Source organism: Bos indicus x Bos taurus, chromosome 12 (assembly GCF_003369695.1).
Source record: "Bos indicus x Bos taurus breed Angus x Brahman F1 hybrid chromosome 12, Bos_hybrid_MaternalHap_v2.0, whole genome shotgun sequence".
Taxonomy (NCBI): Eukaryota; Metazoa; Chordata; class Mammalia; order Artiodactyla; family Bovidae; genus Bos; species Bos indicus x Bos taurus.
In genome coordinates this window covers 50,022,735-50,047,223 of record NC_040087.1, presented here as the reverse complement: position 1 = coordinate 50,047,223, position 24,489 = coordinate 50,022,735, and the positions used below count along the sequence as shown (strand labels likewise).

Below are 24,489 nucleotides of genomic sequence, written 5' to 3'. Positions count from 1 at the left end.
ATGCCATCTTAGCATCACCAGCGTTTGCCTGAGGTTGATTCTTCACTAGGGCCTCCCAGGGTGTTCAGTGGTAAAGAATCCTCCTGTCAGTGCAGGAAACACAGGAGATGCAGGTTCAATCCTTGGGTGGGAAGATTCCCTGGAGTAGAAAATGGCAACCCACTCCAGTATTCATGCCTGGAAATCCCATGGACAGAGGAGCCTGGCAGGCTACAGTCCATGGTGTGGCAAAGAGTTGGACATGACTCAGCACACACGTGATTCTTCAGTAAATGTTGCTATTTATTATTATTATTTTTTAATGACTGCAGAAAGTCAGAAGGGTTTAAAGATGTGAGTCTGGGAGAGTGTGAATCTTCTTGAAGGAGAGAGAAGTTTCTAGAGAGAAGAAAAGTCCAGAGACTCATGGTTGTATCTTCAGATGAGGGTACACCAATTTACTCTATCATACAAAGGAGAGGTTTAGGAAACATCGTAGGCCTGATAATTTATTGGATCAGTTGTTAAAATCATTGGGTGCAGGTTGTATTATAGGTGTAAAACACGATTCTTAATTCTAAAAAGTAGTTTTTGAAGTTGTACAGGGTATAGAAAGTGTCCAATTCCACTTGAAAGAACTGAATTCCTAACAATGCCCTGTAGAGATTCTTTAATTAATCCTCAGCTTTGAGGATTAGAGTTTTCCTCAGATTTGAGTTTTCTTGAAAAACGGAGTGATGGTCCTTTTGTCCCATTGCAAAGAGTCCTTAAGAAGGAAATTGCACTGTGTACCTTGGTAAATAGTCCCAGGATGTAATATTTGCTTTATCAGAAGTTCATGGTTGTTTTGTTCTGTTTTGTTCTTGATAACTTGAGGCATGTGATTAAAGTGTCTATAGTCTTTTCTTTGGTAATACATTAACTGAGTTTCTTCTTTTTTTTTTTAAGATTTTTTTTTATGTGAATGATTTTTAAAGTTTTTATTGAATTTGTTACAGTATTCCTTCTGTTTTATGTTTTGGCTTTCTGGCTGCAAGGCGTGTGGTATCTTAGTTCCCCAAACAGGGAGCAAACCAGCATCCTCTGCCTTAGAAGTTGAAGTCTTAACCATTGGACCACCGGGAAAGTCCCCTGAGTTTCCTCTCTTGATTTGTTCTTTTTCTTAGCTAGCCAGAGTCCATGTTGTTAATTTTTTTCTAAATGGTTATTTATTTAAAAAACTAAAAAAAAATGTATCTGCCCCATTGAAAGTATATCTTTCTGTTGATCCTTTGTGAGAAAGTAAGATTTTAAATTATAAAGGTTGGTTTTTTTTTTGAAAAGACAATAATTTCTAATTTGGAAAAAAATGGTTTCTTTTAAATTAAGAGCAGCTTATTTCATGATTTCTAGATGAAAGGAAGAATTGTTTTCAGACGATTGATAACTGAGGTTGTAAATTTGATGGGGTTAGGTATTGACACTGTATATTCCTATACAGTCCATGGTATTCTCCAGGCCAGAGTACTGGAGTGGGTAGTCTTTCCCTTCTCCAGGGGCTCTTCCCAACCCAGGGATCCAACCCAGGTCTCCTGCATTGCGGGTGGATGCTTTACCAACTGAGCCACAAGGGAAGCCCCAAAATACTGGAGTGGGTAGCCTATCCCTTCTCCACTGGATCTTCCTGACACAGGAATCAAACCGGGGTCTCCTGCATTGTAGGCGGATTCTTTACTGGCTAAACTACCAGGGAAGCCCATATATCTTGTATAGAGTATTTGAATCTGTATTATTAGTCAAATATTTAATTGTAAACTAAGATATTAGCTTCTTGGTAAGTTGAAATTAATTGGAATGCTTTATTTTTAAGGTTGGGCGGTTTGAGATTAACCTTATCAGTCCGGACACTAAATCAGTTGTGCTTGAGAAGAATTTTAAAGATATCTCTTCTTGTTCCCAGGTATGTATTGAAGTAGATTATAGTATTTGAGGAAACCAATTAAGGCTTGTTTCTCAATTAACCAGAAAATAACTGGGATTGAATCCCTTCAAATTTTATTTATTTTTTAAAAACGTATTTATTTTAATTGGAAGCTAATTACTTTACAATATTGTGGTGGTTTTTGCCAAGTGGATTTATCTTCAGAGTGTTCGTGTGTTTGGGTCCAGGTCCTCAGTATCCTAGTATTTTGCGCTCACTGTCATCAGCCCTGTCTCCTCGTAGCACCCCTTCATCAAAGGGCTGAGTGGAATTTTTGCGCTGGTGAGTTCTTTTGGAAATATCTTCTTGATTAGTTTTCCTCAGAATCTTGGGCAGTGGGTTTTGGCATCACTGAGTCATGTTTGCTCTTTATGCCATAATAGGTAATAAAAGGAGAACCAGTACTTTCAAGTTTATTGTTGTAAATGTTAAAGTTTGAAAAGAAGGTTTGTGTATGTATCGTTGGCCTTTTACTTGTTGTTAATTCTTATATTGTGTATATAAAAGTTTTAAAAATAATCAATACAATTATATGTGGTTGAGGTCATATCAGGCATAAAGTAGTATTCTAAGTACCATAGTAATATAATAATTTAGTACAGCTATCCAAAAATTAGAGCTGCCTAATTATATGGCAAACCTAGGAAGAATTTCTGAAGATGTTGGAATGGAGGGAATATCTAAATCTGAATATGGGAAAGCTAAAAATGCAAGGATGCCTCTGAGGCGGTCCCTGGAATAGAGAAGCAATAACTTATTTCCTAATAGGTGTACCTTAGAGGTACCTTCAGGGTCTTGGATCTTGCCAAGGCCCTTTCCTATATTTTAATGTTGAAAATCAAGGCTGCCTATTAAAAAATTTTTTTTTGAATTTTGGAGTTAGCACTGCCATAGGTAGGATGTTCAGATATTCTTCTGTTGGAAAATGACAACTTTTAGTACATCTTGTTAATTACTCTCCTCAGACTCAGCTAATGTAGTTTCACTTCCAGTGTTTTATTTTAATATTTGTTCTGTTATATGGAGACCTAGAATTATGTTCTGAAGATAAAAGCTTTCTACTCTAATAATTGAGAAAGGCAGCATCTGACTCTAGGGTGAATATATTGAAAATTTCTAAATTCCTATTTAAGGGACAAAAAATTTGGTAGAAAGATGATTCACTTTAACTGAAAAATAGTATTTACTAAGCATTCTCGTAACAACATGTTTCCTTGGGGTCTTTGCATAATCATAAGGTCTGTGAGGGTGGGTGTCTTATGCTGTAGAGCCTCAGAGAATAAGATGTGTTAAGACAGAGCTTAATGCTTAGGTGTTCAATAAATGTTGAATGAATATTTCTGTATATTGGGCCTCATGCCCAGTGTTGAGGAGAGAGTTGTGTGCAAAGCTGTGTATTTCCTGTTTCCCAGAGCAAGAGTCACCATTGGAAAAGACTGTGCCTCTTCCTAGCCCCACCCCAAGTCTTGCAGGAAGAAAACTAGCAATGCTCATTGACCATTTAAGGGAAAAAAAAAATTGAAAAAGAAGAAAAAAAGAACCAGCCAAACCAAATATGTAAACTTGCAGTTCAAACAAGATTTTTCCTTTCCTTTTCTTTTTTTTTTAAGCAAGCTTTGTAGTGACATTAAGAATTAAGAAAAAGAATTGACTGAAATATGAGGAAGCTTTGTGTAAAGGCCTTTGATCAGAATAATTGTCAGGTTAATCTCTGCCCCTCACTGCGTGGCCAGCTCCTATTACTTTTCCACAGAATTGCACTGATGGAGGATGGCTGCATTTGGGAACAGGCATACTTTTAAACATACGACGTGATGTGACTCTTTGCGACCCCATGTTCTGTAGCCCACCAGGCTCCTCACATGTACCCCTATGTATGTTTCTTTCTTCAAAATCAGTAGGACTGGATTTTTGGCAAGCGTGAGGAATAAGGGAGTGGTTTTCTTTACTGGAACATTGCCACTGCCTGAAAACTTGGTGAGCTGGTGACGTACTATGCATTTTCCCCATTTAATGCCAAGTTAGTCAAAGATTTTTTTTTAAGATGATGCTATTTCTCCATTTTATTTTATTTACTTATTTTATTTTGGCTGCACTTTGCAGGCATGTGGGATCTTAGTTCCCCGATCAGGGATTGAACTCATTCCCCATGCAGCAGAAGCACAGATTCTTAACCTGGATCTCCTGGGAAGTCCCAAGTCAAAGAAATTATATAATCATGAATGAGTTGTATCAGATGGAATTTACTTTTACCTCATGGACTGTATAACTTTATTCTTCCTATTAACTTTTTCTTTTTATAGAGTTGATTTCCTTTTTCCATATCCACTGGATAGGTGAGGCTTATTAATACAAGAATTGTGGTTACTATTTATCAAACATGCAAAGAACTAAGATATTTCTTAGTTCTGAATCTGAAAAATTTTGGGGAATAGGTGCCATGACTACTGTTTTATAACGAGAAGTGGAACTTCCGAGATACTTTTTATCAACACATCACAATATCTCATACCTAGTAAATTGCTTGAATTAAGGTGGAAGCACAAATCTGACTCCAAAGCCTGTTTCCTTTTCCCTGGAATTCAAGTGATTGCAGGACAACTTTAAAGTTTTGGTTTTCATGACTTTTCAAAGTACCGTGCTTTCTGTTAAAGCAACAAGGTGCTCAGTTCAGTTCAGTTGCTCAGTCGTGTCCGACTCTTTGCGACCCCATGGACTGCAATACGCCAGACCACAAGGTGCTACTGGCTGCTAATTGGTGTGTATATATTCAGGCTGATTGAAGTTCTCAAATGATTCAGAATTTTTTTATAAAGTGTAGCTGAGGTTATTTAGCTTGTGTTCAGAAAGTACCGATTTGTGAATTTGGATCATTGACGTCTGCAGTAATTTCTTTAATGTATTCATCTTCTAACAGTTGTGACTCCTTGAATGTCTATAAATAGACAAATGTTCTAGTAGTTCTAATGCAGGCTTTAGGGAATTGCATGTCATTTCAGTAGAGCATTGTCGGTTTTATGATTCTTAATCTCAAGTAAATAAGAACAGGGTTTATGATGAATCATCAGACTGCTTGCTCAATGACGACCAATAAATTGAAAACTCTGGTACTGCCAAACACTGGGTAGTGGTTTTATTACAAGAGACAGTGGATTGTGCCATCCTGCTTTTCCTTCTGTGGCCCCGAGTCACAGAGTGTTTGCCAGAAACAAAGCAATCTGAGCTGGTTTTCTTTATTTTATGTATCAAAAGTCTGCCATAAAAGTTTGCTCTGACATTATGTCCCCTATCACAGTGCCGTGAAGGAGAAATTCATGAAAGTGTGAAAGCACAGAACTGTTTCCATAGTGTTGGTTAAATGGACATAATCTTATAAACTCCCCACTTCTTCTCTCTCTAGGGTATAAAGCATGTTGATCACTTCGGCTTTATTTGTCGGGAGTCCTCGGAGCCTGGACTGAGCCAGTATATCTGCTACGTGTTCCAGTGTGCCAGTGAATCTCTGGTAAGTGGGGTGACTGCTGTCCACAGGCTCCTCCCCAAACCTCTGACTCCTGGGAGACTTGCCTCTGACAGACCCAAGCCTCACAGAATGGCCATCAGTGGAAAAAGAGGAGGGCAACCAGAGATGAGTTTCTGCCCTTTGAGGCAGAACCACAATAGAAAAACAAAACCAGATTGTCTTGGCAATTTTTTAGCCTAGATAATTTTCTTGATTTTAACAAATCCAGAAATATTACTGAGAGTATTTTTCAAAGGTGGTGCTTGTTGTTGTTCAGTCGCTAAGGCGTGTCTGACTCTTTGAGACCCCATTGACTGTAGCATGCTAGGCCTCCCTGTCTCTCACCATCTCCCAGAGTTTGCCCAAGTTCATGTCCATTGAATCGATGATGCCATCCAATCATTTCATCCTCTGCCACCCTCTTCTCCTTTTGCCTTCAATCCTTCTCAGCATCAGGGTCTTTTCCAATGAGTTGGCTGTTTTTTTTAAAAGGTAGGAAAAGCTTGATCATGGAAAAAGAGTGGTTACTTTTTCCATTGCTCATGTAAGAAGATAAAGAAGACCTTTTATTCTCTCAGTTGCTCTAACATTTCAGGGTAGATAATGCTTATTTCAACAGGGTAGACAGCGATTTTGTTTTTTTCTCTGTATTTCATCAGCCCCTGTCCTCCTTTTAAAAACACTTTCTTTATGGTCTTTTTTTAGCCTTGATTTTCTTTCTTTGGAATTTGGAAGCCAATTTTTCTCTCCAGCGTTCTCACTCCCTCTTTAATGGGAACAGTTAGAATTTTCGAAGAAATATGTAAGACGAAGTTGGAAATGGTTCTGAGTGACTAAAAATATGTCAGTGTTTTCCCCTAAATTTTTTTTACATATTCTTCCTTTTTACATATCCTTCCTGAGTTACCTCTCCTAACCATTTTAGCACAAATCTTTAGATGTATACATTACCATTCTTGGAAGCACGGCATTTATTAGACATACATCTTCCCCCTTGATTTTCCCCAGGGAAATACCACCACTTAGAACAGAGTAAGCCAGGCTGCATTCTCCTCAATTCCTTAATGCATGTTGCCATCCTCTTTGCTAACTCATTTTTAAAACTTTTTGTTTTGTATCGGGATATAGCCAATTAACAACGTGGTGTTAGTTTCAGGTGAGCAGCGAAGGGACCCAGCTATACGTACACGTGTATCCATGCTCTCCCAAACTCCCCTCCCATCCAGGCTGCCATATAACATTGAGCAGAGTTCCCTCTCCTATACAGTAGGACCTTGTTGGTCATCCATTTTAAATCCTCCCTAGTAACTCCTTGGGAGTCACTGCCTTCCGTGTTCCCAGCGTGGACACTGAGTTGAGGGATAATGAAGAAATGGAGATGAATTGGTGCCAAGACACTTTCTGACTAGGGAATGTAGCATTCAACGGTTTTTACGCAAGAGGGGTCCTTTTAAAGTTTTGCTCTCACTTTAGGCAGTTAGCCATACCAATGAAAACCACATGTTGATAGCCAAGTGGACACTGTATTATATAGGTTTAGTTTAGGGCTTGGGATAGAAATTTAAGGGTCACTGGGTAAAGAATGATTGAAGGTGTGGGGGTTGATGAGCACACAGGGGCAAGAAAAAGAGAGAAGGCTAAAGAGAGCCAAGGATACAATCCTGGAAAATGCCAACTGAATAAGACTTAGGTAGAAAGTGAGAATGTAGGGTAATCTTGCCCCATTCCCCACCCATCCACTGTCTGACTCGCCCCTCTTCCTTCCTTCCTCAGTCCCTCCTCCGAAGACTGATTCTTCCTGCACTGCAGATCCTTGCTCTCCTACCCTTCCAAAACCTGCCGTATTTTGTTTTGACTGTTCCATTTACACAACTTCCATATTTAGAAATCATAATGCATCCTTTTGTACCATCTATATCCACCTGTTTACGAAATCCTACAAACCAGCAGTCCCCAACCTTTTTGGCACCAGGCTCTGGTTTCATGGTCCTGCTGCTGCTAAGTCTCGTCAGTCGTGTCCGACTCTGTGCAACCCCATAGACGGCAGCCCACCAGGCTCCCCCGTCCCTGGGATCCTCCAGCCAAGAACACTGGAGTGGGTTGCCATTTCCTTCTCCAATGCATGAAAGTGAAAAGTGAAAGTGGAGTTGCTCAGTCGTGTCCGACTCCTAGCAACCCCATGGACTGCAGCCTACCAGGCTCCTCCATCCATGGGATTTTCCAGGCAAGAGTACTGGAGTGGGGTGCCATTGCCTTCTCCGACTAGTTTCATGGGAGACAGTTTTTCATGGATGGGGGCTGGAATTGGTTTTGGGATAATTCTTTAAGGACCTTGTAACTGGGAGATATATGTATAATTATGACTGATTTTCACTGTTGCATGGCAGAAACCAACACAACATTGTAAAGCAATTTTTATCCAACTAAAAAAAAGGAAGGAGCATGCAATCTAGATCCCTCATGTGCAGTTCACAGTAGGGTTTGTGCTTCTATGAGAATCTAATGCCACCACTGATCTGACAGGTGGCAGAGCTTACGTGGTAATGTGAGTGATGGGGAGCAGCTGTAAATACAGATGAAGTTTCGCTCACTTGCCCACCATTCACCTGCTGCTGTGAGGCCCAGTTCCTAATAGGCCATGGACCGGTATCAGTCTGTGGTCCCACAGTTGGGGACCCTTGCTATAAACTCGAAGGTAGAATGTCCCATATGTCCATCTCGCTTTCCTTTTTCTCTCTGTCTGGTATCTAAGTCTGGGCCTTCTTTAGAAAGATAATCGCCTTCGTGTCCTAACTAGTCTTCCTGCCACTGCTTTAATCTGTCATCTGTCTATAGCCTACCTTACGTTGTAGTTTTTTTCTCACGAAGGACCAGTTTATGGCTCCTTACTAAGAGACAAAATCTACATGGTCTAGCGTGGCAGAAGGGCCTACCTCATGCTTCTCCATCCCCCCGAAAGCTCTCCCTCTCTCCGCTGTGTCCTCCCACATGCTGTCCCCTGCACTCAGCTGTCTCTAGGCCAGACTCCAGAGGCTGCTGTGACGCCTGATGTGAGGCTGCGTTTATTTGGCTTCCTACTGAAGCAACAAATGATTCATGCATAGGACACGTGAGATCAAGGAGATAGGTGGGTGGTGCGGCTCACAGAAATGCCGCTGAAATTCTGAGCTGCATGGAGTGAGGGGTCTGCCTGTCAGAGGAGGGCAGAGCCAGGGCTCACTGCTTTCATATCATCGGGTGGGGAATGCAACTGTGCCAGCCTTGAGGGTCCACCCAGCTGCTATACAAGGAGACTGTGTATATTCTCTTTCTGTATCCGTTTTCACATTCTTTTCTGGGAAGCAGGCCTCCTTTGCTCTGCTCTGACTCGAATCCCTTTGCCCTTCTTTTCTACTGTGTACTTTTTAGGACCCTGTTTAAAGATAAACTCCCAGTAACCCCTTTCCTGACACCATTTTCCAGGAATTGACCCCTTTCCCTGCTTTGTTGTAATTGCTCTTGCTGTGCCTTGGTCATAGATCTCTAACAGTTCCTGCAAATCCATTATCTTGTGTGTTTGTTCACATAACTTTCCACCCCACTGGGTGGTGACTCCTACAAGGTCAGGCTGTCCTTACTGTTGTATCCCCCAGTAGTTTCTAGAAGAGCAGGGGTTGGTAAGTGTATTTTTGAGTGATAGAGTGTGTTACTCTTAACTTCAGGTAATCTTTTTATATGTGCTGGTTAATCTCTGATTAGGGCTTCTCTCATGGCTCAGATGGTAAAGAATTGCCTGCATTGCAGGCAGGAGACCCGGGTTTGATCCCTGGGTCGGGAAGATCCCCTGGAGGAGGGCATGGCAACCCACTCCAGTATTCTTGCCTAGAGAATTCCATGGACAGAGGAGCCTGCTAGGCTACAGTCTGTGGGGTCACAAAGAGTTGGTCATGACTGAGTGACTAACAAAAAGAACAGTAACAAATTTCTGATTACTGGATAACCTCCACCAAGAAGAAAACTGTAAAACCTTCTGATTTCCAACCTCTTTTACAAGTTTTGTTTTGCTTGTATTTTTTAGTATTTTTATTTTTCCCTCGTGTACATAGGATGAGTTTTCAGAACAGGAAGTCAGAGTTGAGAGTCTAGGAACATGCTGCATTTTTCCATCTTGAGAAGTTCTGTGGCTCAGGCAACAGCCAAGACTGGCTGAGAATGTCTTCCTGTTACATTGAAGTTGCATCAGAATATTAGTGCTGGCATCATTATTCTTAAGGAGGGGCCTGTGCTGGAATCTTTGAAATCCTGTTCACTTGTTTTTATCAGTAACCATCTTAACTGAATGGTGAGGCATCAGAATTGCAAGCTACAGGAAAAATTAAATGTAAATTTCCTGTATAAAGGAGGATGGTTCAAGCAGCTGACATATAGAATAAAACAGTCAAATATTATATAGGTCTAAGCAGTGTTATGTTTGATGTGGCTTGGTAGTTGTGAAAGACAAAATATTGCAAAACTACACATGCTGACTTATCTACTCTGAGCACAGAGAATATGCAACTAGCTTTTTCTCTTGTTTCTTTGTAGAGATTGTTATGAATGATAAACAGTGCAGTAAGTCCCACACGTACGAGTTTCATTTTGAGAACTTGTTTGTAAGTCCAATTTGTTCCTAAGTCCAACAAAGTTAACCTATGTACCCAGCTAACACAATCAGTTATATAGTACTGTACTGTGATAGGTTTCTAATACTTTTCACACAAACAATACATAAAAAACAGACAAAAACAATAAAGAAAACACTTTTTATCTTATAGTGCAGTACCTTGAAAAGTGTAGTAGCACAGTACAACAGCTGGCACACGGGGGCTGGCATCGAGTGGACAGGCAAGAAGAGTTACTGACTGGAGGAGGGAGAGGAGGTGGGAGATGGTAGAGCTGAAGGAGTGTCAGCAATAGGAGATGGAGGGCAATCTCAAATTTCACTCACGCCTCATGCTGATGGCACAGGTTCTGCTTCCTTGCTGAATTCAATTCCATCTACCCTCTTGAAAAAACAATCCAGTGATGTCTGGGTATTAGCTCTTTTTTTTCCCACCATAGATAACACAGTAACACTGGATTGCATTCTGAACAGCTGCTGCAATCTTTATGTACGGGTCTACATTTGGGTCCTGGGTCTCAAAACTTAACAGTGCCTGCTCAGATAAAATACCCTTGCCGTTTCCTGTGTCATGAATCTCTTCGGTTCTTCAGTTACTTCTTCTTCCTTTCGTCTTTGTCTTTTTTCTGGGCCTCCAGTTCTATCAGGTCTTCATTAGTAAGCTCCTCTTGTTGCTCACAACAGTCCTGTGCAGTAAAGTACACAAAAGCACAACCACTTGTAGAGGACGGACGCATGTGACAATGTACGCCAGGCATGTGTGCTAACTTAACGTGATTTGACACGTGAACGCATGTTCATGTCTTTGAAAGTTCCCAACTTGAAGCGTTCCTGGATAGGGGCCTTACTGTATAGCGTTCACGTGGGCCCTGGAGGGTTACTCCAGAAGTTTAGATGCTCAGTGCTCCTCCTTCCCTCCTTCCCTTGCTTCCTCCTTCCCTCCCTTCCTTCTTTTGTAAAGTAACGCAAAGCAAGTGGCTTAATCTTGTTTAACCACATTTGAGATTTCTGGAAAATATCATTTCTGCTTTCTCCAAAAGTGGTTTAAAAGGTATGAAAAAAAATGGAACTGACTACTGTTCATAGACAGAAAAAGTAGAACTCCTCAGATCCACAGATCCCCACAATAGTATCCCGGGAAAGTAAAACTAGTAAAACAAAGAAACCCCCCCAAAATCCACATTACCAAGACCCAGGCTTTGTGTGGGGTTAAGAGTGTAGATTTTTCCAGAGAATGAGGCTAGATAATCTTTTGAAGTCCTTATGTATTCTGTGATTCTCATTCTTAAATGCCATACAGAACTTAAGTTTGGTAGGGAAATGTTTATGAGCACTATTTTCATCATGGAATTTCCCTTTAATTTCATAAATTAGCTTTCTTTGTTCCATCACATAATTTTCTCTGGAAATTTAATTTTTCCTGATGGTCACACTAAGAATACTTTCTTTTTGTTCCATATGGTTGATTTCTCTTTACTCATTCCTTTAGTGTTAAACTTTTAACATTTCCTAGGATTTTTTGTTGTTGCTGAATCTAAACTAAAACAATTAAGTTATTCATAATACTGATTTACCTTCCCGGAGTTTGAGCAAACTCAGGGAGCTGGTGATGGACAGGGAAACCTGACATGCTGCAGTCCGTGGGGTCGCCAAGAGTTGGACATGACTGAACAACTGAACTGAATTTAACTTCATAGTACTAATTTAACTTTTAGTTGCTCTGATACCATCATAGAATTTATAAACCATCTATAAAATGGTAGATTAAAGCAAAGTAAAACACTGAAAATTTTAGAAATAAAATTTTAGTAATATTTATGGCTGGGAGAAATCAGTAGCCACATTTCAGTCACCATTGAAATGATCTCGTTTCATCTAGAAATGGATTAAAAAATCATGAAAGTTCAGTATTTCCATTGGAGGCCTTTTACATCACATTCTTACCAAATAACAAATAATAAACTACCTGAAAGTTAAACAGGTGACTAACCCCTTCACTGCCTTAAATTAATGAGAAACAAGAAAACAATAGTAAATATCAATGTAAGTCATTGAAATTGCTTTTGAATACATAACAAGGCAAATGAAATGAAAATGCAAAGTTACTAAAGCATGTAGTGCTTTTATTTTTGAGCGTTAGAACTTTTTTATTTTTTAAATTATAGTATAAAAGAGCAGATTATGGATACTCCATTTTTTGTACATAGAATGATATGAAATTATTGATGAGCCTTTTAAAAAGTTATAGTAAAACATAGCTGACTAATCACTGGCTACTTGGTCCTTTAAGCAATATCAGAAGAATAAAGTGTCTTTTTAAATTTTTTATTGGAGAATAATTGCTTTACAATGTTTTATTGATTTCTGTCATACAATAATGTGACTCAACTATATATATACATATATCCTCTCCCTCTTGAATCTCACCCCCATCCCACCCCTCTAGGTTGTCACAGAGCACCAGGCTGAGCTCCCCGTGTTACGTAGCAATTTCCCACTAGATTTCTATTTTACCCATGGTATTACATCAGGTGGCGCTAGTGTTAAAGAACCCACCTCCAGTGCAGGAGGTAAGAGGCTTGTGTTTGATCCCTGGGTCAGGCAGATTCCCCTGGAGGAGAGCAAGGCAACCCACTCCAGCACTCTTGCCTAGAGAATCCCATGGACAGAGGATCCTGGCAGGCTACAGTATGTAGGGTCACACAGAGTCAGACATGACTGAAGCAACTTTGCATGCATGCATGCATTATATTTCAGTGCTGCTCTCTCAGTTTGTCCTACCCTCTCCTTCCCCCACTATGTCCAGGTGAATGGATAGAGAGGTTGTGGTACATATATACACTGGAATATTACTCAGTCATAAAAAGGAACAAATCTGAGTTAGGTGAACTGAGGTGGACAAACCTAGAGCCTGTTATACAGAGTGAAGTAAGAGAAAAACAGATATTTTGTATTAATGTGTGTATATGGACTCCAGGAAAATGGTGCTGATGAACCCATTTGCAGGGCAGAAATAGAGATACAGAGAATGGACTTGTGGATGAAGTTTCTTTTTATTCCAGGCTCTTCATACACTCAGATGCAACAGTGGAGTAACTCCATTAAGTAATAACTTTTTCTTAAACCAGGCCGTAAGGGAAGGGAGAAAAAGGTCTTTAAAAATGGCTGTGTGTACGAAGGGTCTTTTCCCTCAACATCCTCTCCAACACTTGTTATTAAATATTTCTTGTCTTTTGGGTAATAGCTATTCTGATATGTGTGTGAGGTGATATCTCAATTGTGGTTTTGATTTGCATTTCCCTAAAAATTAGTGATGTTAAGCATCTTTTCTTGTGCCTGTGGCCTTTTGTTTTGGTAGAAATATAAACTGGTGCTGCCACTATGGAAAACAATATGGAGATTCCTCAAAAAATTAAGACTAGAATTATCATGTGGTCTAGCAATTCCATTTCTGGGTATTTATCTGAAAAAAACTAAAAACACTAATTTGAAAAGATATGCACCGCTCTGTTCATTGTGGTTTACAAGAGCCAAGATATGGTATCCATAGAAGTGCCCATCAATGGACGAATGGATAAAGAAGATGTGATGTGTATATATATGCACATGTATGTTCTGTGCTTAGTTGCTCAGTCATGTCTGACTCTTTGTGACCCCATGGACTGTAGCCTGCTAGGCTCCTCTCTCCATGAGATTTCCCAGGCAAGAATTCTGCCATTTCCTTCTCCAGGGGATCTTCCCAATGCAGAGATTGAATCCAGGTCTCCTGCATTGCAGGTAGATTCTTTACCATCTGAGCCACCAGGGAATATATATATATATATATATATATATATATATATATATATATATATATATATAATGGATTATTATTCAGCCATGTAAAAGTATGAAATCTTGCCATTAATGACAACATGATGGACCTAGACCTTGAGGGTATTACGCTATGAGAAATAAGTATGATTCCCTCATATGCAGAGTATAAAAAATAAATCAGAAACAAACACACACACTCAAAGAACAGATTGGTGGTTACCAGAGGGACCAGGGGTGGGAGAGAGAGCAGAATGGTAAAGGGGTCAATTGTATGGTGACAGATGGAAGTGAGACTTGGGTGCTAAGCACACTGTGTATACAGAAGTTGAATTAAATTTGTACCAAGAAACTTATATAATGTTATAAACAAATGTTACCTCAATAAAAACAGAACAAAACAAAGCATAGTTTATAAAGCGTGTCAATGGTTTTGAATATCAGAGAGAGTTTGGATGAGGCGCTGGTACTTTACAGCTCCCCATGCAGGTTTTAGACTTTGACCTCAGTTCTACAGTGGGTGAGAAAACTACACTTTACTCTGATGATTGTGCCACAGAGGAGGAAACCTGGCCTGAAGTTGGCTTAACAATGCCTGGAGGATGAGCTGTTGGTTGACCTAGAAGAAACAACCAGGAAATGAGAATGCTAGAGTCCAACTTCTTGACTAAGTCATTGGAAGAGCAAGGAAGAGACAGGCTGGCAGTTTTCAAGCTCTTGACCTAGTGGTGAGACCCCGCTGTTAGACAGGAAGATGTCAGCAGTTCTTAGTGTCACAAACCAGAAGCAAAATGTGAATATTAATAAATAGAAGCCATAGAGAAAAGACAGGAGTTCTCATCACAAGGACAGAAAAAATTCTGTTTATTTAATCTTGCATCTATGTGAGATGATGATGTTCACTAAACTTATTGTGATAACTATTTCATGATGCATGTAAGTCAAATCATACTGTACACCTCAGACTTATACAGTGCTGTATATCGATTATATCTCAGTAGAACTCTAGGAAAAGAAACTTCAGCAGCCTTCATAGAATTTCCCCAAGATTATTATTTTTTTAATTTTTAAAAAATATATTTATTTTTAATTGGAGGATGATTGTTTTACAATATTATTTTGGTTTCTGCCATACGTCAACATGAATTAGCCATAGGTAAAAATATGTTTTCTCCCTCTTGAACCTCCCTCCCACTTACCATGTTATTTATTGAGCTCGTTTCTCCCCAGAACTTTGGTTAAACACATGTTCACTTGTTGCACTAAAAATGATCCAAAAGGATAAAATCAATAAGATACTTATTAACACAAGTTAATGTTAGACTTATTTTGTTGCTCCCTATGTATTGCAGGCAAAACTTCCAAAGAGATCTTTATCTGATAAACTACTTTAATTTAATAAAGACCTTAGATAACCAACAATGACCTACTGTATAGGACAGGGAACTCTACTCAATATTCTGTGATAACCTATATGAGAAAAGAATCTGATAAAGAATGAATATATATATGTATAACTGAATCACTTTGCTGTCTACCTGAAACAAAACTAAATCAACTATAATTCTATAAAATTTTAAAAAAGAAAACAAAGTTCTGATTGGCTATCATTCAACTGATAGCATAGTACTCAGTGGGATTCAGAAACAGCATTCAAGTAACAGGTCAGTATTGTTGTATTATACACATTAAAATAGTCTTATTTCATCCACTTTCCAATTTTATGTATAATTAATTGAAGGTCTAACTTCAAGACAATGTTTTCTATCATCAAAATTACATTATTAAGATTTAGTAGGCATCAATGAAGCCTCGCATTGCTGTTGGGCTTTTAATATGTTACCCTGAAGGCAAACGTTTGCAGACCTGGCCTCTGTTTTTCTTGTAGGTTGATGAGGTAATGCTGACTCTGAAACAGGCTTTCAGCACGGCCGCTGCCCTGCAGAGTGCCAAGACCCAGATTAAGCTGTGTGAGGCCTGCCCCATGCACTCTTTGCATAAGCTCTGTGAAAGGATCGAAGGTACAGTATAAGTTGGCCTTGGCAGAGAGGAGTTTGCTTTGGCGTTGAGGAAGTGAGAAAGTTGCTACTGTTGTTGAATGCGTCTTTGTTTCGAGGTAAACCAAGAGCCCTAAGAATTATTTCTCACATCCAGTCAAATTTGTGCAGTCAGTCTCTCCTAGGTGCTGGGCTCTTTTTCCTTTTTTGTTTATTTTTTAACTTTTTTTTCCAGAGGCAGACTCCAGGGAGGAACTTGCATTTCCCACAGTTCTTAAGACTCTACTGTGTGCACAGTGGGAACTGACCAAATATTTGTTGAATGAATGAAGAGAGGCAAACCCTCCCAGAATGTTGACTGTAGATTTTTTTCTCTTCTCACTTGATGATGTGTTCTTTTTTCCCTAAAGGTTTAGAACAGGAATGAAACTTTCCTAACTTTTGAGGGACATTTGAAAATCACCCAGATAATAGACATGATGTCATAAAGCAAGTTGAAAAAAAAAATGTGTTTTGAAGAGGGGGAGGGACATGAGGAAGAGGTGACTCTGACTCAGTTTTCCTCTCTTCTCCTTGTCCTCTAATAAAAAAGGTTGAAAGCTACTGCACCCGAGAGGATACACAATTTAATAGATACTTGTTAAGCATCTGTTGGGTTGGCCAAGAAGTTCATTCAAGTTTTCTAAATCTGCTTATGGAAAAACCCAAACGAACTTTTTGGCCTACCCAAAATCACGTTCTGGGTAGCGTGCTCAGCACTGGGGATGCAGAGATGATTGAGATGCGGACTGTGCCTTCAGGAAGCTTATAGTCTGAAGGGAAGGCAGGCTTGGGAGCAAGTAAATGTGATTCAGTATGATAGATGTTAGCGTTGATGGGGAGAGGTTGAGCTGTAGAATAAAGCAGAGAATGTATGAGCCATAATAAGCGTAACTTGTGATATCTGTTAAGTAGGCAGGAAAATCAAAGGCACATGGCAAAATTTATCGAATTTCCACTCAACTGTGTGAATAAGGACTATTTAAATGTAGTAGTCAAATTTAAAAATTTATAATATTTTACAGAACATGCCTTGTTTTCAAACATATATATAACCTTTACAAAAATGGAACAGTTTTTGATGTATGGTAAAGGGAATATAAATCTGGGGAGAAAAGGCTGAGTGATTCAAGAGATGGTGTTGAATCAGTTTGCCATCCAAAGATTCCTTCTATGTATCTACTGAAAATACATTCTAGAGGGATCAAAGTCTTCAATGTAAACACGAAAAATACTAAAATCATTAAAATAAAAATGTTATTTTGTCCCTAAACAAGAAAGCCTTTATTAAGACACAGAAATGCAGAAACTACCAAAAGAAGACATTGACAGATTTGATTTCATAAAATCTTAACATTTTTACAAAACAACAACTGCTTACTTGGAAGTTAAATGATAAGCAACAAATGAGGAGATAGCAGATTGCTGTTCAGAATTTGTGAGGACTGTTATTATCTATAAGAAAAAGATAAAACCACCAGTAGGAAATTATGCAAATCATATTAAAAAAAAGCTCCTTTAAAAATTTTAGTTTTAGAGATCTTTGTAAAGAAAGAGAATGCAAACTATACATCCAGAATTAGTAGGGCCCTCCCAAGATCTTGAATGGACTGAAATTTAAGGTCCCCAACCTTCAAGGTATGTATGTATCTGAACGGAGCAAAGGAAGGGTTCTTATTGACTGAGAAAGATTCACACAGATTCTTTTCCCAAGGCTTTGGCTAACACCTTCTGATTCGATTTTTTACCCTTGTCTTTGGCATTAGGCTAAGAGAACATAAGATAGGGCAGTGCTCTGGTAGTAAAAATGAAAGGAATAACTTAAGACAGATACTCTCATAAGACTTACTGTGCCTCAGCACTATTGTGGTTTCCATGTCTTGGACCACTTCAGTTCAGTTCAGTTCAGTCTCTTAGTCGTGTCCAATTCTTTATGACCCCATGAATTGCAGCACACCAGGCCTCCCTGTCCATCACCAACTCCCGGAGTTCACTCAAACTCACGTCCATTGAGTTGGTGATACCATCCAGCCATCTTATCCTCTGTCATCCCCTTTTCCTCCTGCCCCCAATCCCTCCCAGCATCAGAGTCTTTTCCAATGGACCACTTCATCCATATAGAAATCCCACAAGATAGGTGCTATTTTTAATTCTCATATTACTCATAAGGAACAGGCACTGAGATGCATAGTGAGTAATAACTATCACATCCTCACTGCTTAGGAGGGGCAGAATCAGGATTTGAACTTGTTCAATCTGATTCCACAGCAACTTGATGCTTCTTTCTGGAAGCATATCAGAAAGCAAGGATTTTCAGGATCACACTGTCCTGAAGCCATGACATCAATGTATTTCCCCAAAGGCTGTTTTCACTGGGGCAGGATAACTGTGGATTCTGAACTTGTGTTGTGTACAAAGTATAAAGCTGGAAAAAGGACTGTATTGAGATTCAACACAAATTAATATGAGTAGAAAGTGAGAAAGATAGGAGTATATACAAGTATTTAGGAGTATCTAGATATTAGTATCGGAGAAGGCAATGGCACCCCACTCCAGTACTCTTGCCTGGAAAATCCCATGGACAGAGGAGCCTGGTAGGCTGCAGTCCCTGGGGTCACTAAGAGTCGGAGACAACTGAGCGACTTCACTTTCACTTTTCACTTTTATGCATTGGAGAAGGAAATGGCAACCCACTCCAGTGTTCTTGCCTGGAGAATCCCAGGGATGGGGGAGCCTGGTGGGCTGCCATCTATGGGGTCGCACATAGTTGGACACGACTGAAGCGACTTAGCAGCAGCAGCAGCAGATATTAGTATTTCATATAGCTTATTCAGAATTATAGAGTCCTGTCAATACATTTGGCTGCATTAACATGGAGTTCTTTTTCTACTGAAAAAGAAAGAAAGAAAGGGAGTAGATACATATGCCAGCATAATCTATGCCTATGTTAAGGGCATAGACCGGGAAGAGTAGCACAGTCATGTTGAATGTGAATCCAGGAAGTGAATCCAGGAAGCAGTGTCTGAGGGCACCATCTCTCGAGGACCATCCTCAGCATGTGAAACTAAAGTGATGCTGAGCATTGTGGAGATGGAACAATTATCCTCAATCTTGTTTTCCTACAATAACTTGTGTGAGGGCTAAATAATATACTTACCTCTCAGGACTGGTTAATTCACTAATCAGTGATTCCAAATTGGAAGCCAAATCAAATTCAAGGCAGTGTAGGGGGCATGCATAGTTTGAAAATAAATAATATACAGCTGTTTGCAATTCTTCCTTTGAAATGAAAGACTGAGGAAACTTCCTGGGCTATAGATTTAGTTACATACTTCAAGTAAATACCCTGTTTACTTTTCTCCTTTTTAATCTTTTGTCCTCCTACACATGCTAATAACATACTGGAATAATAAACAACATAAAACAAACAAACAAAAAAAACGCCACTTATGTGAATCAGTTTCTTAATGTACTGCCTGAGGAGACTTTGCCAGCAAATAATAAGCTGTGGTAGTGTGTGACATCACACCATCAAAATGAATTTGTGTTTCTGAACGTGATCACAGATTTTCACAGCATTTTGTTGTATATTGCACAAAGAAATGTAGAGCTGAGAAGTTTCTAGAAGCTTTTCTTCTTTCCAGTTCCCATCATATACTACACAGTGGTTTAAAACAGGTCCAGTGGTGGCCCTGTACATGTTCTACACACCAGGATAGGAATTCTAGTTGTTTTGTTTTTTTTTAAACAATGCATATTTTGAGGCACATCTCTCCTAGGGATTTTAAAGTGCAGTCTACATTTAAGAGTCATTAAATATGAATAGCTGGATATCCTCTTTCTAGTCACAGTACAGTAGCAATGTTATAAGTGACCCCTAACTATGTAGATCTGTTTCTGAAAAATGGATGGTCAGGCAAATCATTATTAATATGAATTTCACTTCCCCTTTTAAAAAATTAAAAATGTTTTTATGGAAAAGATGTTTCCCTGAGGATTTAACCTAAATTATGTGTAGAAGTGCAACAGATATATGAATAACATGATATAAGAATATAAACAGTTTGTTGGGAAAATTGTAATACTAAAAAATGTCCCTAAGTAGTAATGATGTCCTTGAAGTTTCATTACCAAGACCTGCATAAAGGGGAGAGCTTCTTAGCTAATACGGTCCAGGTCTGCTTTTTAATATTAGTAGTTATTTTTTTCTTTTTTGAATGTCCAGTTTTAAGCTTAGAGATTTTGGCCAAGGCTAATAGTCACCTAAGAGTTTCTACGATGGCTGAGTTTGTTAGTACCTTCAGCGGTGTCTGAAGTACCTTCATGGTGTAGACACATGATACCAAATCAACAGCTAACCATGGAAGCTATTTTTCATGGCAAATAGATGGGGAAACAGTGGAAACAGTGGCTGACTTTATTTTTCTGGGCTCCAAAATCACTGCAGATGGTGATTGCAGCCATGAAATTAAAAGACGCTTACTCCTTGGAAGGAAAGTTATGACGAACCTAGACAGCATATTAAAAAGCGGAGACATTACTTTGCCAACAAAGGTCCATCTAGTGAAGGCTATGGTTTTTCCAGTGGTCATGTATGGATGTGAGAGTTGGACTATAAAGAAAACTGAGCACCAAAGAATTGATGCTTTTGAACTGTGGTGTTGGAGAAGACTTGAGAGTCCCTTGGACCGCAAGGAGATCCAACCAGTCCATCCTAAAGGAGATCAGTCCTGGGTGTTCATTGGAAGGACTGATGCTGAAGCTGAAACTCCAATACTTTGGCCATCTGATACGAAGAGCTGGCTCATTGGAAAAGACCCTGATGCTGGGAGGGATTGGGGGCAAGAGGAGAAGGGGATGACAGAGGATGAGATGGTTGGATGGCATCACTGACTCAATGGACATGGGTTTGGGTAGACTCCAGGAATTGGTGATGGACAGGGAAGCCTGGCGTGCTGCGGTTCATGGGGTCGCAAAGAGTCGGACGCGACTGAGCGACTGAACTGAACTGAACTGAGACATTTTTTGTTAATAAGTCTGACTTCAAGATCACTCATAGGGCTCGTTGCTTTTGGTGAGGAGATTTTCCATTTAATTATTTCTTTGCAGTGTTCCAAGGTTTGTTGTAGGCAGGGACATAACTCCTTGAGAAGGTTTAACTTCAGAGCCTGCTGGTGAAGGGACAAGCGGCAGTGTGTTTTATATATTTATATTTATATTTGAGTGGTAAAGAATCTGCCTAGCAGTGCAGGGTTCAGTCCCCAGGGTTAGTGTTTCTGAACATGATCACAGATTTCCCCAGCATTTTGTTGTATATTGCACAAAGAAATGTAGAGCTGAGAAGTTTCTAGAAGCTTTTCTTCTTTCTAATTCCCTGGGTCAGTCCCTGGGTTGGGAAGATCTCCAGGAGAAGGAAATGGCAACCCATTCCAGTATTCTTGCCAGGAAAACCCCATGGACAGAGAGGCCTGGAAGGCTACAGTCCATGGGGTCACAAAGAATCAGACACAACTGAGTGACTAACATATATATCTCTGTGGCTAGAAGCTGTTTAACACGAATCCCGATCATTTCCCTTAGGTCTCTACCCACCAAGAGCCAAGCTGGTAATACAGAGGCATCTCTCATCCCTGACAGATAATGAGCAAGCTGACATCTTTGAACGCGTTCAGGTAACATGATTTATAGTCCTCACAAATAAGATATAAAGAATGAGAATTGGATCCTGTTTTTTGAGTTCCTTTTTCCATTTCTCTATATGAAATGAAAGATAGGTATCCCACTATATTCTCTGATAGTTACTAGAATCCCTTTTGTTCCTAAGAGCAGCTACGTGCTTAGCTTTATTTATATTTGTCTACCAGACAGATAAAATTAAGTGAGAATAAAACAGTGGATGTTGTCTTCCCATAATGTGCTGTTGGTCTGTTTTCAACAGAAAATGAAGGCAGTCAATGACCAGGAGGAGAATGAACTTGTGATTTTACATCTGAGGCAGCTATGCGAAGCCAAGCAGAAGACACATGTTCATATCGGGGAAGGCCCATTGGTGAGACGTTTGCTCCCTGACTGATTTTTGTTTTTTGCATATATTCAATCAAAATTTCATAGAAGTTGTAAAAGGAGTTTCTTTGCTTTGTGTTCTCATCTTTAGGGTTAAGCCCTAATCATCCTTTTCCTCCTAGCATCTCAGAAATTTTATAGTAAATTTTAGCGAGCATTGGCACATGGAGATAAAATTGTGATGCTTTTAAAATGTAAAAAAATTGTGAATTTTGATAGAAAACCAGTGATAGCAAATGCTCATGATTTGGAACGAATGTACGTATTTTAGTAATACTAATCCATTATTTTATTTCAAATCCATATGAACATCTTATTGCATTAAAAACTTAGACAGCCTTGAGCGGTAGAAGGCAAACATGCAAAGAAGAAGTAATGTCATGGAAACAGCTCTCCTGACTGCAAACTAAGAGATGATGTTTCTGTGCACGTGGTTTAGAATGTGTTCTCAGCTGCATGTAGATAAAGCAAGACCAGTGGCAATGACATCTAAGGAAATTATGACATATTTACCTCAATAACACTAATTCAGGTTATATTTTTATTTCATTTTATTCAGAACAAATCACATACCATGTGATAAGTGATTCCTTAATTATTTATTGTACAAGTACTTCTAGAGGACTTTCTATGAGCCAAGCTATATGTTAATGTGACAAAAAGACATCAATGATGATGCAGCCTGCAGAGAGGACCTCAAATAATCCAAAAGGGAATGCAAGCCTAAATATTAAAAGTGAAAAGTGTTAGTTGCTCAGTCCTTTCTGACTCTTTGTGACCATAAATATTAATAGATACATGTAGTACAGGCAACAAGATAGCTTTTTAAAAGAATGTGCAGTGAACACGAAGTGGCTATGTGTTTGCTTTGGAACCAGAGCAGAGAGTGAGGGAAGAGGAAAGCATGAAAGAATTGGAGAGGAAGAGACTTTGGGGGGAGGGTGGGGCTGGAATTTTAGGGGAGATAAAATTTTCTAATCAGAACAGTTGAGGATTTGTGTTTTAAGAAGGAACACTGAGCAGTTAAGTGGTAACTTTGTCACCATGAGTGAACATACTCCTTGCAGGCCTTCCAAGGACATACTGGCTTTTTAGGGTTTGCTTGGGGGTCAGGAGGAGAAGGGGACAACAGAGGATGAGATGGCTGGATGGCATCACCGACTCGATGGATGCGAGTTTGAGTGAACTCCGGGAGTTGGTGATGGACAGGGAGGCTTGGCGTGCTGCGATTCATGGGGTCACAGAGTCGGACACGACTGAGCGACTGAACTGAACTGAACTGGGAATTGATGGGGGATAAGGCTGGAGGCTAAGCAGTGGTGAGATGATAAAGAGCCTTAAGTGCTATGCCTGACTTTGTCATTGAAGGATTTCAGGTAAGAGCAAGAGAAAATCAGATTTGTACTTTAAAGAGACAATTCTTCTCTCATAGTGATGGTCGGTTTGTGGGGCTGGTTGGTGAGTGAGGGGGTTGACAGTGCCAGGACTGAAGTCACATTTTCGAATTGGGAGACTCTGGTAATAGACTGTGTTGGAAGTGATTCATTTATCAAGTGCATACTATGTACTAGGCAATAGAGATGAATAATGACAGCTCTTTTCTGACCTCTAACTGTTTAGAAGGAAAAACCAACATGTAATCAAATGAAGTGAAAATGGAAGTACAGTGTGGTTTGTACCATGATATATAAGAATGTTTTAGACAGAGATAGCACTGGGACATAAAGAGATTGAATAATTCTATCTTGAAAAATTTATTTTGTCTTAGAGAGAGGCTAAACTAGAGCCCTGGAGATGTAAGGGAGGCACTGAGTCAAGAGCTATTTGGGAAGCATGATCCTTAGGATAGATATGTTTAGGATGGGAGAGGGTCTTGCTGAGAGAGACTTTAAGGTTTCAGATTTGGAAGAACTGGGTGCAATAGCTAAGAAATACACAAAGAAGACAAGAGTAGGGCAGAAGATGGAAATAAGAAAGAAGAATTCAATTTTGCAAGTGTGTTTGAGATATAATTAGAAAATGGATTTGGTGCTCATAGAATATGAGTTGACTTTATAAATACAGAAGACAGTGAGCTTTGGCACAGGTTTGAAGTCAAAGGCGGGTGTTCTGAGGGATACCCACATTTTAGGCAATGAGTAAACTAAAATGGAGCCAGTAAAAAAGGACTGAAAGGGAATAATGAGGTAGAAAGATTTATTATGGTATGACCAAGGTAGGAGAAAAGTTCAAGTAAGAAGATCAACGATGTCCAATGACACAAGAAGGTCAAGAAATTTAAAGAGTAAAATCTGTTAATGGGTTTGCTTAAATCAGTCATTGATGATAATAGTCATGTTGACCAGAAGGCCAAAGGCAGTATGTGAGTAGTGATACAAATTTTCTATATGATGGAGAGAATTCAAGGTCACAGAGGAGATTTTAACAATTTATGTATGTTTTCCTGCCAGTATACTTAAATTCCTTCCTCTTGCTCTCCTTTGTTCTTTCTTTTCCT

The 24,489-nt window shown here is 39.4% G+C and overlaps 1 protein-coding gene across 9 annotated transcripts in view; it reads left to right on the top strand.

Annotated features, from left to right (window-relative positions):
• The window catches only part of TBC1D4 (TBC1 domain family member 4), a 210,008-nt gene that overhangs the window by 126,933 nt on the left and 58,586 nt on the right, over positions 1–24,489 (top strand). For all 9 annotated transcript variants that reach the window (XM_027557693.1, XM_027557691.1, XM_027557690.1 and 6 more), the window contains exons 3-7: positions 1,829–1,918; positions 5,340–5,444; positions 15,782–15,914; positions 21,510–21,601; positions 21,868–21,978. In XM_027557693.1, coding sequence (XP_027413494.1) covers positions 1,829–1,918; positions 5,340–5,444; positions 15,782–15,914; positions 21,510–21,601; positions 21,868–21,978 — 531 coding nt within the window. The remainder of the gene's footprint in view (positions 1–1,828; positions 1,919–5,339; positions 5,445–15,781; positions 15,915–21,509; positions 21,602–21,867; positions 21,979–24,489) is intronic.